At 52.7% G+C, this 15,345-nt stretch overlaps 1 protein-coding gene across 2 annotated transcripts in view; it reads right to left on the bottom strand.

Moving 5' to 3' along the window:
- The window catches only part of Pik3c2b (phosphatidylinositol-4-phosphate 3-kinase catalytic subunit type 2 beta), a 41,880-nt gene that overhangs the window by 11,643 nt on the left and 14,892 nt on the right, over positions 1-15,345 (bottom strand). For both annotated transcript variants that reach the window (XM_051203919.1, XM_051203920.1), the window contains exons 10-21: positions 14,327-14,522; positions 13,133-13,255; positions 9,016-9,183; positions 8,099-8,210; positions 7,321-7,463; positions 6,213-6,401; positions 4,782-4,875; positions 4,546-4,640; positions 3,772-3,952; positions 2,980-3,087; positions 2,285-2,377; positions 839-968 (exon numbers count right to left, since the gene is read on the bottom strand). In XM_051203919.1, the coding sequence (XP_051059876.1) occupies positions 839-968; positions 2,285-2,377; positions 2,980-3,087; positions 3,772-3,952; positions 4,546-4,640; positions 4,782-4,875; positions 6,213-6,401; positions 7,321-7,463; positions 8,099-8,210; positions 9,016-9,183; positions 13,133-13,255; positions 14,327-14,522 (1,632 nt within the window). The remainder of the gene's footprint in view (positions 1-838; positions 969-2,284; positions 2,378-2,979; positions 3,088-3,771; positions 3,953-4,545; positions 4,641-4,781; positions 4,876-6,212; positions 6,402-7,320; positions 7,464-8,098; positions 8,211-9,015; positions 9,184-13,132; positions 13,256-14,326; positions 14,523-15,345) is intronic.

The raw sequence follows: 15,345 nt of genomic DNA, 5'->3' as shown, positions 1-15,345 counted from the left end.
CAGAGTGAGGCAGTCTATCTTGGCTGGGCTAGATGCTTCCCGTGAGCTAAGCCCCAGGGCCTTAGGACACAGTCTGCCAGTAGGAGAAATACGTGGTGGATGATGGGAAGGAGACCACACCTACATCACGTATTCTAGACGGGCTCGAGGCCTCCCAGGCCAGAATGTTGTTTCTTTGTTTTTTTCTGTCCAAACTTTACTATGGAACTCGTAAAATATATACAGGGTTTTCACTCAACTCTCGCGTAACCATCACCCAGCGTCAACAACCATCGACACTTTGCTAACTTCGTTTCATCTCCCATTACCCAGTTAGCTTCCTATTTCCTGCTGTTCTAGCTACAGGACTACAAAGCAACAATGGATCTCGCTCTGTAGCCCAAGCTGGCCTCGAACTCCTGGTCCTCCTACCTCATCTGAGAGCTGGGAGTATAGACGCACAGCCGCCACTCTCCGCTTTAGACATGCCATCTCATGCAATAAATACTTCTACACATAATTAACAAGGACATAATAACCATGTACTTGTCACAGTATATAAAAAAAAACAAAAACAAAAACAAAAAAACAAAAAACTAGCAGTGGCCCTTGAAGTCAGCCTATTTGAAAATTTTCTTACAGCCATCTCAAAGCTACAATTGATTTGTTTGATCAAGATCCAAAGTCCACAGAGGTTGCTATGCCTCCAAGTCTGTTTTGTTTTGCTTTCTTTCTTCAAGTCACCCCACATCTCCTCATGGAACAATCCTGCCCTTCTATTCTCCATTGTTCTGCTCGTGTTGGGAAACAAGCAGAAAGGCAGTGAGGGAAGGTCTGCCCTGCCCGACTCCGCACTGACCTCTCCCTCGGCCAGTGGAGAAGCACCGGAAAATGACCATGCGCATATCCAGCCCCTCCTGCACCCAGATCTTGCTCATGATTCGGATCATCTGCAGGGTGAGCATGTCCTGGCGAAGGTCATCTCCGCACTGGGAAGGAAGAGGAGTGATTAAAACCCACATCCACTCCCTCCTCCAGGTTCACAGACCCCACCGCATCCAAACCACAAGGGCAGGGAAAAGCTATAGTTCCCTAGCTTTGCGCGGCCCACCTGTTGATCTGGCCCACAGGAGATCAAGGACCAAGAGACAGGACACTGATCACTGCAGTTTGCCCTTTACTGTGCCCCCCCAACCTCCCGTCCCACCCCACATTGCTGCACCCCCATCTGAACTGAATTATGGTTCCTTTTCTGCAAGAAACCCTCCTGATCAACAGGCCTGTTTGTTTGAGACAAAGTCTCTCTGTGCAGCTCAGGCCAGCGATCTTCCTGCCTTAGCTGGTGAGTGCTAGATTATAGATACATACCATCATGTGTGGTTCACCCGGCTTTTTGAAAACCTTACTGTTTATACCAGATCAGAGAGGAAATATAGTATACAGCAAACTTGTGCTGTAAGGTTCTAGTCACAGAGTACATTTACTTTTCTTTTTGAATGCCAAACCTTGAGCCAAGAGCCCTGTGAATGCTAAGCACACTGCTCTATTCCTGGGCCCCAGGCAGGTGTGTGTTGCCTGCCCCCTGAAGCAGGCACTCTGAGATCCTCATCTCTTTCTTTCTCACCACCTGGGAGCAGCCAGGTAGAGGGAAAACATGAGGTTCATCTAGTTTAACCAGCGTCTCCTATACATTCTCCAGCAGCCCTGCCTCCCAGAAGGTGCTTCCATATTCTGAGCTATCGATCGCCTCTATTTCTCCTAACACTGCTCTTAGCCTTCTGGGGCTATGCAGGATTTATCAAAATCCCTTTTTACCTGAGAGCCAACCATCCCTTTTTACCTGATAGTCTTTTCGATATTAAAAAAGTAGTGTGACTGGATAGAGATGTGGCTCGGTGGTAGAGTCACTGCCTAGTATGCTCAGGGCCCTAGGCTCAATCCCCAGCAGCAGAGGGAGGGAGGGAGAGAGGGACAGACAGATGGACATAAGAAGGGAGGAGGAAGAAGGAGGAGAAGAGAGAAGAGAAACATAATGGTCCAGGCCTTTCCTCAGCCTTGAGCATTCTCTTGTCCCTTCTCACTCCTAGTACCAGGTGTGAGTAAAGTACTGCTTTTGCCTTGTTTGTTTTGAAGACAGGGGTTGCTTTGCTTTGTTTTTGGAAACAGTGTTGATACCTAGCCCAGCCTGGCCTGGAGGTCACTGCCCAGCCCAGGCTTGCCCGGTGCCCTCCCCCCCTGCCTCTCTCTCTCAAGTGCTGATATTTCAGGCACATCCCTGGCATCCCGCTGAGAAAAGCATTCTCACCTTGAAGATGACCCGGATGTTCTCACCCAGGGGATCCACATTTTGGAAGGCGAGCTTGAGGGGGACAGCGTTGGAATTGAAGTAGGAGCAGTCCTGTATGTACAGTAGAGAGGGCAATGGCTAACGTCAGGGTGGTCCACAGCCAGCATGGAAAATGACCTCTTCATGTTAGATCAGGACCTTCTTGTTGGTCTGCTCAGGACAAGCTCATTACATGTTCCAGCTTTCCCAGGATCCCAAAGTCCACATCCCTTTCCTTGCTTCTGTCTTCCTGGTGTAGTTTGCTAGAACCACGGCTCTAACATCTGATTACCCACACTCTTTCCTTCACTGTGTACACAACTTACTGGTTTGTGACTTTTGGTAAATCCCACACTTCTATAACAGTACCACGTGCCTAAGAGTTGTGAGGATGGAATGAAACAACCAACAAAAGGCCCGCGCTGGACGGTGAGTCGAGGCTAAGAGCTGCCATCATCACCACCCTCCCTGGCTTCTTCCTCAGCATCATCAGGAGGCCCAGCCTCTGACCCAGATCCTCTGCCCTGCACGAAGTTACAGCTGTCCGCCCAAGTCCACACACTCAAGCTGCAAGAGCCCACCCATTTGCCCTCCTCTCCCAGGACAGGGTAAGGAGGCCCTCGTCTCCCATGTGTTCTCCATTCTTTGACGTTCTGCACCTAGCAGTGACTTACCCTGGGCACGATGCCTTTCACCAGCAGACTGGGGCTGAGCGGCAGACGGCATGAGCCATTGAGGGCAAAGAACTGCTTCACCTCCTCCAAGCCTGTGCGAAGGATGCCCTTCAGAGGGGGGGGGGGGGGAGCAGGGATGAGGCCCAGAGTCTCGGCTGAGCGCCGGGTATCTATCTCCCAGAGGAAGGGGCCTAGTCATGTGCCTAAATACCAGGGACAGCTGCTCAGAAACTCTCAGGAAGGACAATCACCCACGTGGGTCCCAGGCTTGCTCAGTGCACAAGAAGCGTGTCTGACTTTCTAGAGAGGCCAGGCCACTGGGAGGAGGGAAGAAACAGGTATAGACTAGAGGGCAAGCGGTATTCCCAGGGGTAAGTCCTTCCGGGCTTTGCTAAGAGAAGCCGCCAACCCAGACGCACAGATAAAGATCTCCCAAGCTTTAAATGTCAGCAACGAGAACCACTGCTGGCCTAGTGCCTTCCCACAAACAGATAAAGGTGCCCCTTTCTGTCGCCTGTCTCAGCCCCGAGCCATGGTTCCCCACCGTGAAAAGTGACCAACCAGACCTTAGCCCCCACCTGCTGAGTGTGCTCCTACAGTGGACAGCATACACAAGTATGCCCCGCCATGAAGGCAAACAGCTAAGTCAAAATTCTAATCTTTTACAAGCCGAACAAAGCACACTCATGAGCTGTGGCCAGCTTGGGGGCTATCTGCCCTTGGCCTACAGGTAACAGCCACACAGGCCTCAGCTAGAAATGGGGACAGGGAGAGGCAGCCTGGCCTGCTCACCTGGCGGGCAGATGGGGTGGCCTCTCGGACCTGCTGGGCCAGTTTGGCCAGGGTATTGACAAGCCAGCACTGGCGGTTAAACTCCTCCCTCAGTCCCTTGCCACAGCAGCACAGCAGGGCAGCCAGCAGGTATTGGTAGCGGATGCTGAACTGAGAATCCTTGAGGTTGTCCTTCAATAACCTGCAAGGCAGGGCAAGCGGGGAGTCAGCCCACCCAGGAAGCGCAGCATCGAGCTAGGGAGGAAATGGCTGTCTGTATTCTGCTCCAACTCAGGGAGCCCACCCCCACCTCAGAGGGAAATCTACTCTGACTGTCTTCCCGTCTTTGGGCTGAAGATCCCCCCTCTACAGCTCATTTTCTGTTGCTTCGTTTGTTCGGTTTTTCGAGACAGGGTTTCTCCGTGTAGCTTTAGAGCCTGTCTTGGAATTCGCTCAAAACTCTGCCTGCCTCTGCCTCCCAAGTGCTGGGACTAATGGCGTGCGCCACCACTGGCTGGCTGGGCTCATCTTGACTTAATACTTATGCCAAGGGTGGGTAGAGAAGGGGGACCCCGACGATCTCCCCTGAGTTACATGGAGGTGAATGGAGACCCACCCCTTGAGAAAAGATACTCTAGACCAAGGCCGCAGGGTAGATCAGCAACACACAGGGTCCCGGTCTCTCACGCCTCACTCCTGCCTGCCATAGGAGAAACTACTCTAAAGACTACACTAAACTAAAGAAACTACACTAAAGGCCCTGCCACCCTCCCTTCTTTCTGCAGGTGAGTTTACCAGAAGAAGTAGTGGGTCACTCTCAGGTCAGAGATGGCGCGCTTCAGGAGAAAGCGCACCAAGGGACTATCCAGGTAACACTCATACTTCAGGGCCTGTTTCGAAGAGAGCAAACACGAGGCTTCATTACGCACTGAAATCTACACTGACCGCTGCCCCTGGGATATTGGCTTCTGAAGGCAGACGCAGGGAGATTAGGGGAGGGGAGGGGGCGTGGGAGTTGCAAGTCCTGGCACCTGTACCAGCTGGGGCAGGTAATCCAGCAGTTCTGCATCCGAGAGGGAGCCGATCCACTGCACGGCCATCCGCCGCACCTCCTGGTCGGGGAAGCTGCAAAAAAAAAAAAAGTTCAGAGATTTGACTATCCCTACTGCAGGCTGTGACTCAGAGATGTGAGCCGCCAAACTTTATGTGTGGGTGTCAGAAGCGTGGAGAAGGAAAAGTTCTACCCCCCTCCCAGATCTGTATCTCTTCTGGATGGTAGCGCTTAGGAATGGTCCTACACCCCCCCACCACCACCAATGGACAGTCTCCCCTGGGCAGGAAAATGGCCTCTGTTGTTCCGTGAACAATTTAAGAAAATAGAACAAAGTCCTCCACACCACTCCCAGAGCTCTTCCTTAACTCCCACTGTGTTAGAAATTCCTACGGTGAAGGAACCCTTGAGTGGGTGGGCTTTCTTGGTGACATCCTATAATACAAAGCCTGCCAGGCAAGCAATAGAGAACTGTGGGGGTTATATAAGCCAATAGACAGCCTTCAAAATGAGTCTTTCAGGGAATAGCAAAGATATAGCCTCAAAAAATCCCAAAGGCAGGTACACTTCACTGAGATGGCAAGAAATAAGCCAGAAAGTCTGGGTACAACCTGGAAAAGGCAGCTCCCATGACCCCAAGAACTCTTTGGGAGAAAGATAAGAGAGGATTGTTGAAATTAGAACTCAGTGGCAAAGGTTTGGGCTATACAAGGGAGGACATTTGTTGAAACTATGAATGATTATATTTGGGCATTTTCTTATATGTAAATTTTGCCTCAAAAAGAAAAAAAATATGCAACCCTGAGCTCTGTTAATAACTGGAACATGGTGGCCTATGCCTTTAATCCCAGCACTTGGCAGGCAGCAGAGACAGGCATATCTCTGAATCTCTGTGAGCTCAAGGCCAGTATGTTCTACAAATCGAATTCCAGGTCATGTAGGGCTACATAATGAGACCCTGTCTCAAAAACCAAAATTAAAAGTGGCACACACTTTTAATCCCAGCACTTGGGAGGCAGAGGAGGGCGGATCTCTGTGAGCTCAAGACCAGCCTGGTCTACAAGAACTAGTTCCAGGACAGCCTCCAAAGCCACAGAGAAGACCTGTCTTGGAAAACCCAAATAAACAAAAATTTAACAAAGCCAAAACTGTTTGTTTAACCAACAGTTCATGCTGACATATTTACAGTTTAATGAGGTGTGACGGATGCACGGGACAGAGAGAGCTCAGGCGCCCAATAAAGCATGTATGCGAACCCAGTGGTGGTGGTCTAGATGACTTGCATATGGGGCACTCACAGAACTCGGAGGGGGATGAGAAAAGCCATGAATACTCAGTCTGTGTTACCATTTTACCCAAGCTGGCCTGTCAGTGCTCGGGCTGGGACAAGTAGGAGCTACACTCGACTCACGTGGCATGCAGGAGCCCCAGGGCATCCTGGTGGTTCATGTGTGTCCACTGCCTCAGGAGAGCATAAATGTCGGGCAGGCAAGCCCACTCCCAGCTGGGCGCACTGGCCAGCACCAGGGGGAGTGAGCTCACCTCGGAGTGGCAGTAATAGCGTTTCTCCCACAGGTGCTTCTTGTCAGCGTCCGTGAGCCTGTGAGGAGAGGGGTGGAGTGAGCCAGAGGGCAGAGACCTCACATCCCAAGGGAACGGTTGCATACGCTACCATTCAGGGGCTTCCCAACATCACTGTGCGTTATCATCAGTCACTTTGGGGGGGGGGGCTGCTAGGCCCCACCCCAAAGCCAACTGAGTCAGGGTGTCTCCAGAAACTGAGCATCGGGAATTTAAATGTGACAGCAGTGACTACAGTGTGAAGCTAAGCTTGGAAATCAGGGTCCACATATCAGCTCGGATCCCACCCATGGGACTTGAGTCAGACTGAGGATGACAGCGAGGGCCCATAACACCAGACCAGGGGATGCCCTGAGGGCCCTACTCCCGAGCAGAGCCACTAGAGGGCAGTGAGCAACACTTGTCAGGGTTTGGATGGCTGAGAGGCCCCTTGGGACTTCTGGCTCTATAGGGTCTGTAGCTAATTGGGACTTGCCTGAGATCAGGTGTTTAATGGGAGACAGGAGCTGGGGGTGGGGTGGGGGCAGGGAGGTCTGCATCTCTAGTTCCCCAGCCTGCAGGGCCCAGAGAGGTGGCTGACGAGTGACAGCCCCTCCCTCTCCAATCCCGGTGGACACAGCAGCCCCAAGGATGAGGTCAGCCCGGACTCATTTACTCTTAAGAGCAGCCAGCTTGCCAAGACACCTGATCCTTTTTGGAATGTGACAAGCCCAGAAAAATGCAAAGGCTGTTGTTGTGGGAGGGGGAGGGGGCAGGGAGGAGAGGACAGCACCCAGCTGCCCCGAAGGCCCTCATTTCCTGACCTGCCCTATCCACACAGAGGGAAACGTCTGGGGACTGTCACCACCTTCTGCCTGGGTGGGGACTAGGTGCTGGGAGGTAAAAGGTCAGGCAGACAAGGACAGACAGTCACAAATGGAGGGTGTCCCGGGCCTCACCAGTATAGGGACTCCTTCTGCGAGATGTCTTTAAGTTTGCGTTGGTCCTCCTCCCGGAGGCTGCCAAACTCATAGCGGGGGCTGAACTTGTCTCCAGGGGGGCTGGTGAACTTGATGTCGAAGGCCGAGGTGGGGAAGTCAATCTTGGGATGGGACAGGGTGATCGAAGCAAAAGACGGGAGGAGTGGCCGCATCGTCAGTGGAGGCAGCCGCTCGCCTCCTGGCAAGCATCCCCATCCGTTCCCTCACACCCTGATGCTCCTGCCTCAAGCCCTTCCTCCCCTTCCCTGATGTCCATGGTGATCCCCCACAGTCCCAGGCAAAAATGGAACCCTCGTGTGGCGGGTTAAGCCAGGAACCCTCGCACTGCAAAAGCTCCTGCTGTGTGAACACGGTGGGATCCACACAGTAAGTTCTAGGTCAGTCAGGAGTCACAGAGAGGCCCTGCTTCGTTCACACCTTCCTCTCCAAAAGGGAAACACCGGCACGCACGGATAAGGGAGGGAAGGCTGGTTTGAGCTGCTTGCAGTCGACCCTGTCTCTGTCATTGTCCCCACCCTCTAATGGGAATGCACCTGATTGGATAAGGCCTAGAAGGATGAGGGCCCAAACCAAGGGGACCTCACCTTCAGAGGATGCCCTGGGGTGCTCAGTCACACCTCCTCCCAATGGGGAGCCCAATGGTCATACCTCCTCCCAATGGGGAGCCCAATGGGGGCCTCGAGGCTGACTTTGGTGCTGTGTGATAGGTGGGTGGGAGACATAGGCTGGGTCTCACCTGCAGGATGACACTGTCTGGCTGGTGGAAATTAGGTGCACTCCAACGGGCACTGGAGTTTTCCTGGGTTGCTGGCCACAAGCCCAGAAGCTTGCGGCCACAGGTCAAGACTCTGAGGTAGAAGGAGGGCGAGATGAGCCAACAGCCGCTGTGTGAGAGTGTGTGTGTGAGTGTGTATGTGAGTGTGTGTGAGTGTGCGTGTGTATGTGTGTGTATGTGAGTGAGTGTGTGTGTATGTGAGTGTGTGTGTATGTGAGTGTGTGTATGTGAGTGTGTGAGTGTGTATGTGTGTGAGTGAGTGAGTGTGTGAGTATGTGAGTGAGTGTGTGTGAGTGTGTATGTGAGTGAGTGTGTATGTGAGTGTGTATGTGTATGTGAGTGAGTGTGTGTATGTGTGTGAGTGTGTGCATGTGAGTGTGCGTGTGTGTGAGTGAGTGTGTGTATTTGTGTATGTGAGTGAGTGTGTGTGAGTGTGTGTGTATGTGAGTGAGTGTGTGTGTATGTGTGTGTGAGTGTGTGTGTGTGTGAGTGTGTGTGGAGGTTCTCTGCTGCTCTCCTGTCCCCAAACCTTTTCTAGTTGAAGTGTCTTCCTCTCTCCTGTCCCTTTGGCTCTCCCCACAGGCCATGGCTCTCACTTCTAATCCCTAGGAAGATTCCCACTGAAGAGCGCTCCCACGCCCCTCCCCCACCTACCAGGTCCCATCAGTAGTCATGGTCACTACTTCTGTGCCCTGGCTTCTCTACTAGGGCCGAGGGCCCCTGGACATCACAGTGAGCTCCATATGGCCAACCCTTCCCAGGGGGCATTGAGTGTAGCAACCAGGCTTTTAACACCATCACCTGCCCTCCCCCTCCCCCCAAGCTCTCTTCCAAGGCCAGAAGCTGTTCCCCTGTGTGTGTGTGGGGGGGTCACATACTGCCTGAAGTTGAAGAGAGGGGTAGTGACCCAGCCCAGGGCTTCGGGCACACGCCTCTGCTTGTTGGCTTCGGACGAACTCCCGGGAGGAGGAATGGGCAGAGCGTAGAGTGTTGCACACAGCAGGGTCTCCCGAGGCAGCCTGTTCACCTGCACCGGAAAGCAGATCCTAGGAAACAAGGAAACCAAAATCAAGAGCCTTGGGGGGGGGGGGGGCTGAGGGGCCTGGGAAGTCAAGCATTAGTAGAGACTCAGCCTTCATCGCAGGTGTCACTTATGTCCCTAGATTAGCCTCCCACAGAACCATGACAGGTCCCCAGAGTGAGCAGGACCTCTTCTGGGCGATCCTACTATGCGCTCCCAGAAACCCACAAAGGCATCCCCCAATTTCCAGGCAGGGCCCAGGCAGAACTTGCTCAGCCAAAGCCGTGTGTGTCACTGTCCGGGTGGCCCCATCCTGTCCTGTGGCAGGCTCCTTTTGTCTCACTAAGATTTCCACAGGGGGTCAGGGGTCAGGAAAGCTTCCTTTGGTCTTCCTTTCAACTCAATAGTTCCTCCCCCCCCCCCCCCCCCCGAGCCATCCCAGTCACCAGGAAGAAGTACCAAGTTCTCTGCCCTCACCCCGCAGTCCCCGCCCCTAGCCCCAAACAGACTCAAGCTCCAAGGAGAAAGGGAAGGGGACTTTCAGGCTTCCCTGGGACTGAGAAAGGTGACAGGCACAGGCAAGCAGCAAGCACTCCTCAAGACCAGATGTCCCTCAGGTCCGCCCTGACTGGCACACCAGCCACACCCTCTGAATGCAGGCTAAGGAGATTTGGGTGTGGGGAGGTGGCTAGAGCTTGGGGGCTGGGGAAAAGAAAGCCAAGACCCACCCGGTTACCTTTCCAGGAAGCTGTCCCTGGGCCAAAGTCCACACTGCCACACCCTCCTGACTGGCCCAAGGCCCAGCTGCTTCTACACCCAAAGGGCACAGAGGCAGGGTAGCCACCCCGTAAGGTCAGAGGTTTCAGATAAGGCCGCCTCCCTCCTCACTGCCCCACTCCTAGGGGAAGTCTCCACTCAAAGGAAGCACTGAACAGCCCCAGGCTGGCACAATCCTGCTCTGCCCCAGCTGCTTCTGCCCTGGGGGCCCCACAGCTATAATTAGGGTCCCTTCAGCAGCCAACGGACATGCCAGCCTGGGTTTGGCTGGAGGCGACAGAGTAGGGCTCCTGGGCCTATTTTGAGAGTGAGCAGATGCCCTATCCTGCTACGGTGGGAGAGAAAAGCAGCTGACCCCACAGCCAGGGAGAGGAGTTGGTCTGGCCACACACACATCAGGGAAGCGTAGAGCAAGGCGGATTGACCATAATCCCAGCCTTTGGGAGGCTGAGACAGGAGTATTGCTGGACTTCCAAGGCCAGCCTCTGAGTCTGCATGAGACCCCGCCTTAGAAGGGGGAAGGGAGGAAGGAAGGGAGGGAGGTTTTGACTGAGAAGCAAGCAAGGCCTCCCATTTCTCAGGATTCCAAATGGGATCCCAAAATGATCTCCTTAACCCTTTGCCTGGGGTTGGTCAACTTCTCTTGGACAGCTGACTCTTCTCTTTGCCTGAGAAAGTTTACTTTCTGTGAGTCCTTCTTCAGCGCATACCACTGGGGTTGCCTCCTCCAGAGAAGGCTCCTGCTTGGCCACACGCTCTCGGGCAACTGAACTGACCGCCTGACACGCTCACTACGGGAAATGGGGACTATATAGGTCGGGTCCTTTCCGCTGTGTGGCCTTAGTTAGTGGACTTGGACTGGGTGCCGTGACAAAGATAGCATTTACACACAAATATCCTGCATGCACAAGTCACCTTCAGCCACCTGGAACAGAGAAACAGGAACTGAGAGGAACAGGGCTGAGGTGCAAAGATGGAGGCAGTGAAGGAGTGAGCATTTACCAAGCCCTGGACGCTGCGCTAAGTTCTCCTTTCTTCACCCCCCTCTCCCTCCCTGCTCTTGTTATTTAGCTTAGGCTGGTCTTGAACTCACAGCAGTCCTCTTTAAGTGATGAATTACAGGTGCGCGACCACTGTGCTTAGCTGCCCAGGTACTTTCTTATTTGTTTCATTTTTGTGGTACTGATGGATCTAGGGGAACATTCTACCGCTGAGCAAGGTGTTTTCTTAGTGTCCTAATGACTGTTTGAGATCTTGTTGAGCAGTCCTCCAGTCTCCTCCACTCTGGGCTGTGTGTCCTCAGTATCATCGACTGAAGGTGGCTGGTCCGAAGCTGAGCCCTAACCATGATATGGCGCCTTCTCCCCCAGGCCGTGGCCTGGGGCTAAGAGGTCTCTCACTTGGGACATTAGGGAGGGTGGCACTGAGGCAATGCCCTACACAGGGCTCTAGGCCTTAGAGACCTGCCCCTGTGGCTCAAGCTCTCACACTTAGCATGGAAGACAGCCGCTGCATTCCTATTGTATCCCCAGTGAGGATGGACAGTCTCGGTGGAATATTGAAACTCAAAGGCTCTTTGCTTTGGCAGCAAACTCAGGATCCCACTGAGACGGCCTCGCTGTGGAGTCCAAGCAGGGTTCAAGTTGACAGCAACTCTGCTCAGCTACCCAGATGCTCGAATTACAGCCCTGAGCACCAAGCTCTGCTTTTCAGGGACCACTTAATGCAGCTCCCTTGTCTCCCTCCTGGGGAGTTCCTCCCCACCCTGGTTAAGTGGTAGTGGTGGTTGTTACTGCTCTAAGAACAGCCGAAGTGTGAAGACAGGGTCTGCCTCCCCTCTATAAAATACCCAGACCCTTCATCTACCTATTTAAGCATCCTCGACCTCCCCGGGACACTCTTCTGTCTCTGTGATCTGCATTCCACACTTTGAAGTTGCATCTGCTGCTTTGCAAATGAGGACACAGATACGGTTTTGGCCTGGGGAAGTGATGCTGGGTGGTGGTGGGTGGGGAGCAGCAGGCAAGAGGGTACAGCACCGGCAAGGCACTGGCAGATAAACGCCTGCAACACCATCTTCAAGGTCCCCTCACCCCTCATCTGTTTCCTATGGCTGAGGCTTTCCCTCCTAAAACCAAATCATTGTTAATAAATGCTAAGTGATACCATCTTGTGCTGTGGCTATCAACATTTATAACCTGTCTATCTTCCTCCAGTGCCAAACCCGCCTCCAGGTTAAAAAGGCTACAAAGCTGAGGCTGACAGGCTAGAGAGGGAGGACATGGGATGAGAGAGAGAGAGAGCTGGACACAGCCTTACTCCTCGGCTCCACTCCCCGGCTCCCTCCCTCTAGGCAACCTCTCCCTGCTCTATCCATAATGGACAAACCATGGCCCCTCTGCCCAATTCTTTTTGTATCTGTATTGAGATGGGATCTCCTGGTTGGCCTAGAACTTGGCTGTGCAGCCCAGGTTGACCTAAAAATTACAGCGGTCCTCTTGCCTCTGCCTCCCAAGTAGAGATTTTAGGTGTGGTTTTTGTTTGTTAGGTTTATGCTGTCTAGAGCAAAAAACTGGGGCCTTGTATATGCTAGTCAAGCACTGTTCTTGGAGCTATACCTTAGCCTTTCTGTCTATTCCAGAGAATATTGTGAGGAATGGAGAGAATAGAAATCGTACAGACCAGTTAAATTCTTTTTGTTGTTGTTGTTGTTTTGAGACAGGATTTCAAAACAGTGCAACAGTCCTGGCTATCCTGGAACTCACTCTGTAGACCAGGCTGGTCTTGAACCTACAGAGATCTGCCTGCCTCTGCCTCCTGAGTGCTAGGATTAAAGGTGTGGGCCACCACCGCCTGGCACCAGTTAAATTCTTTAAGAGAGGCAAGAGCAAAGCAACGAAGTGTTTTTAAGATTAGCAAGGGATATTTATAGGATCCTTTCTAGATTATAAGGAGCCTTTATGGATACTTCCCATTGGATGTTCCTAACAACATCAGAGGTAGAAATTATATTCCGTTCAAGAGTCAGGGTTATGGAGACTCAAGAGGATAAGGATAGTGATAAGGATAGTAAGGGAACCAGATTTAACCCAGGCTTGTGTTCTGTTTCAGGTCTGACTATTGGTCCAGGGTCTCCCTAGAATAAGAAGGTTGGTCTGAGGTCATCCTGGAGCTTGGGGTGGGGTGGGGGGACTTACTGCTGGTCCCAGATGATGAGGTGGAACAGGTACTTGGAGAAGTGAGCCCGTCGGGTCTGCAGGGGGCTGCACAGTTCCTTGCCTCCATGGCTGAGGGAACAGGAGAGGTAGAAATCTTCATAGCTACAAAAGAATGAGGGCAGGTCAGTATAGTTGGCTCTTAAAACCAACCTTACCCACCCTAATGCCAATCTCCATTTCCTCTAGTAGATTTCTATTGATCTATAGAGAACTCAACGTAGGGTCAGGGTCGGGACATCCGAGCTGGACTTACTTATGGAAGTGTGTTTAGAACAGCAACGTGAACTGGATCCCTAGGCCCCCAGAGTACAGGAGTTTCTCTTCGTTTCATGGGAATGGCCATGCAGCCTCTTCCTTATAGTCAGTTCCAGCCCACGGGTATATGTATGTGTGTGTGTGCGCGCGCGTGTGTGTGCGCGCACGTGTGTGTGTGTGTGTGTGCATGCGCGCACACATGCGCACGCACAGGCAAAGGGCTGGGGGAGGAAAACGACATATGCTACCATGAATGCCAACACACGGGGGTCCCTGTGGCTCATGACAGGTGCCTGACAGAAGAGGTCAGGGAAGGCCCCTGTTTCCCAGGCTGCCTCCTTTGTTCTATGCCAATCGCCCAGAGGAATACATTAAGTGAGAAACAAAGGAAGAAGGGGAAGGGAGGGGAGGCGGTGTGGTTGGGAAGGGTGGGATGGGGCCAAGTGCCTATTCCCCCAGGCCACAGGACTCTGGGGATCCAGCAGAAGAGCTGAGGACTACCAAAAGAACGGCCTCCTCCACCCACCCCTGCGAGGGAACCCCAGACAAAGGGTCAGCCCCTCCCTACCACCCGCATTGTGCATCTGCAGGGGAGTGCAGCCATTGGCTTGGGCCACACTCTATCTGGGAACTGGCCATCTGTCGCTTGTCTCCCTCAGCTGGCTTTGGGTCTGGAGGGGGCAGAGATGTTGAGGCAGCCAGCACTGGAGGACTGGCAGGTGCTTATCTATCCCCTAGGGGATTGTCTCTCTGGGATGGATACAGGCTGGGCTCCCCTCAGGCACTAGGCTCACCCCCCAGCCCCGTTGCACCAGAATGCCACTCAATGCCACACATCCTAAGACAGTAAGGTCATATGCAGAAGGGGAGAAGCCACCAGGAAGTAAGTCAAGCTGCCTCCCCAGAGCTCTGACTCACCTGGTAGCCCAGATGATGGGAATGCGGTGAGTGGCATACACCGTGAAGGCCAGGGCCCCAGGGAAATGACAGGCCTCTTGAACCAAATCATGCTTTCGACTCCCAGGCACTGCCGTCTGGAAGTCTGCATTGAATGTATTGCAGTACAGCTCCACCAACTCCAAGATGGCTGCTGTCAAGGCCTCTACCACCTTCTCTGTGAAGGGGAGGGGGCAGGAAGAAAACTCAATTAGGACTCAACAAGGGCCATTTTATTGCCGTGGCACTAGCAGCATGGGACAGCATGGGACAGCGATTCCCCAAATGCCATCCAATTTCTAATAGTTGTGCAAAGTTTACGCATCTGTGGAGAAATAGGAAAGATGCCCACGCTTTTGTCAAGAGGTGCCCAGCTTTAAATGTGGTCCTGACTTACACAGATACTTAACATAATTTAAGTGCTAAAATGCTGTTTTTAAAAGGTCTTTGCCTGGGACTGGAGAGATGCTCAACGGTTAAGAGAACTGGCTGTTCTTCCAGAAGACGTGGGTTTGATCCCCAGCACCCACATGGCAGCTAACAAGTGTAACTCCAGTTCCAGGGGGTCCAACACCCTCTTCTGTCTTGTGTGGCTATCGGGCATGTGTGTGGCACACACACGTACATGCAGGCAAAATACCTATATATACACACGTGTGTGTGTGTGTGTGTGTGTGTGTGTGTGTGTGTGTGTATATATATCCTTTTTAAAAAAGGATTTTCTTCTTTCTGGCGGTGACCTCCCTACGAGAACATGCCTCTTGCAAAGGATCTCCTTCATCCCTCTTCAGAAGAGGAGAAGAGGAAACACAAGAAAAAGCACCTGGCGCAGAGCCCCAATTCCTACTTTATGGATGTGAAATGCCCAGGATGCTATAAAATCACCACGGTCTTTAGCCATGCACAAACGGTAGTCTTGTGTGTTGGCTGCTCCACTCTCTTCTGTCAGCCAGAAAAGCGTGGCTGACAGAGGGATGCTCCTTCAGGGGGAAGCAGCACTG

This window comes from Phodopus roborovskii, unplaced genomic scaffold (genome assembly GCF_943737965.1).
Source record: "Phodopus roborovskii unplaced genomic scaffold, PHOROB, whole genome shotgun sequence".
Classification (NCBI taxonomy): domain Eukaryota; kingdom Metazoa; phylum Chordata; class Mammalia; order Rodentia; family Cricetidae; genus Phodopus; species Phodopus roborovskii.
Note: the sequence above shows the minus strand (reverse complement) of the source record. Positions and strands in the feature narration are given on the sequence as shown.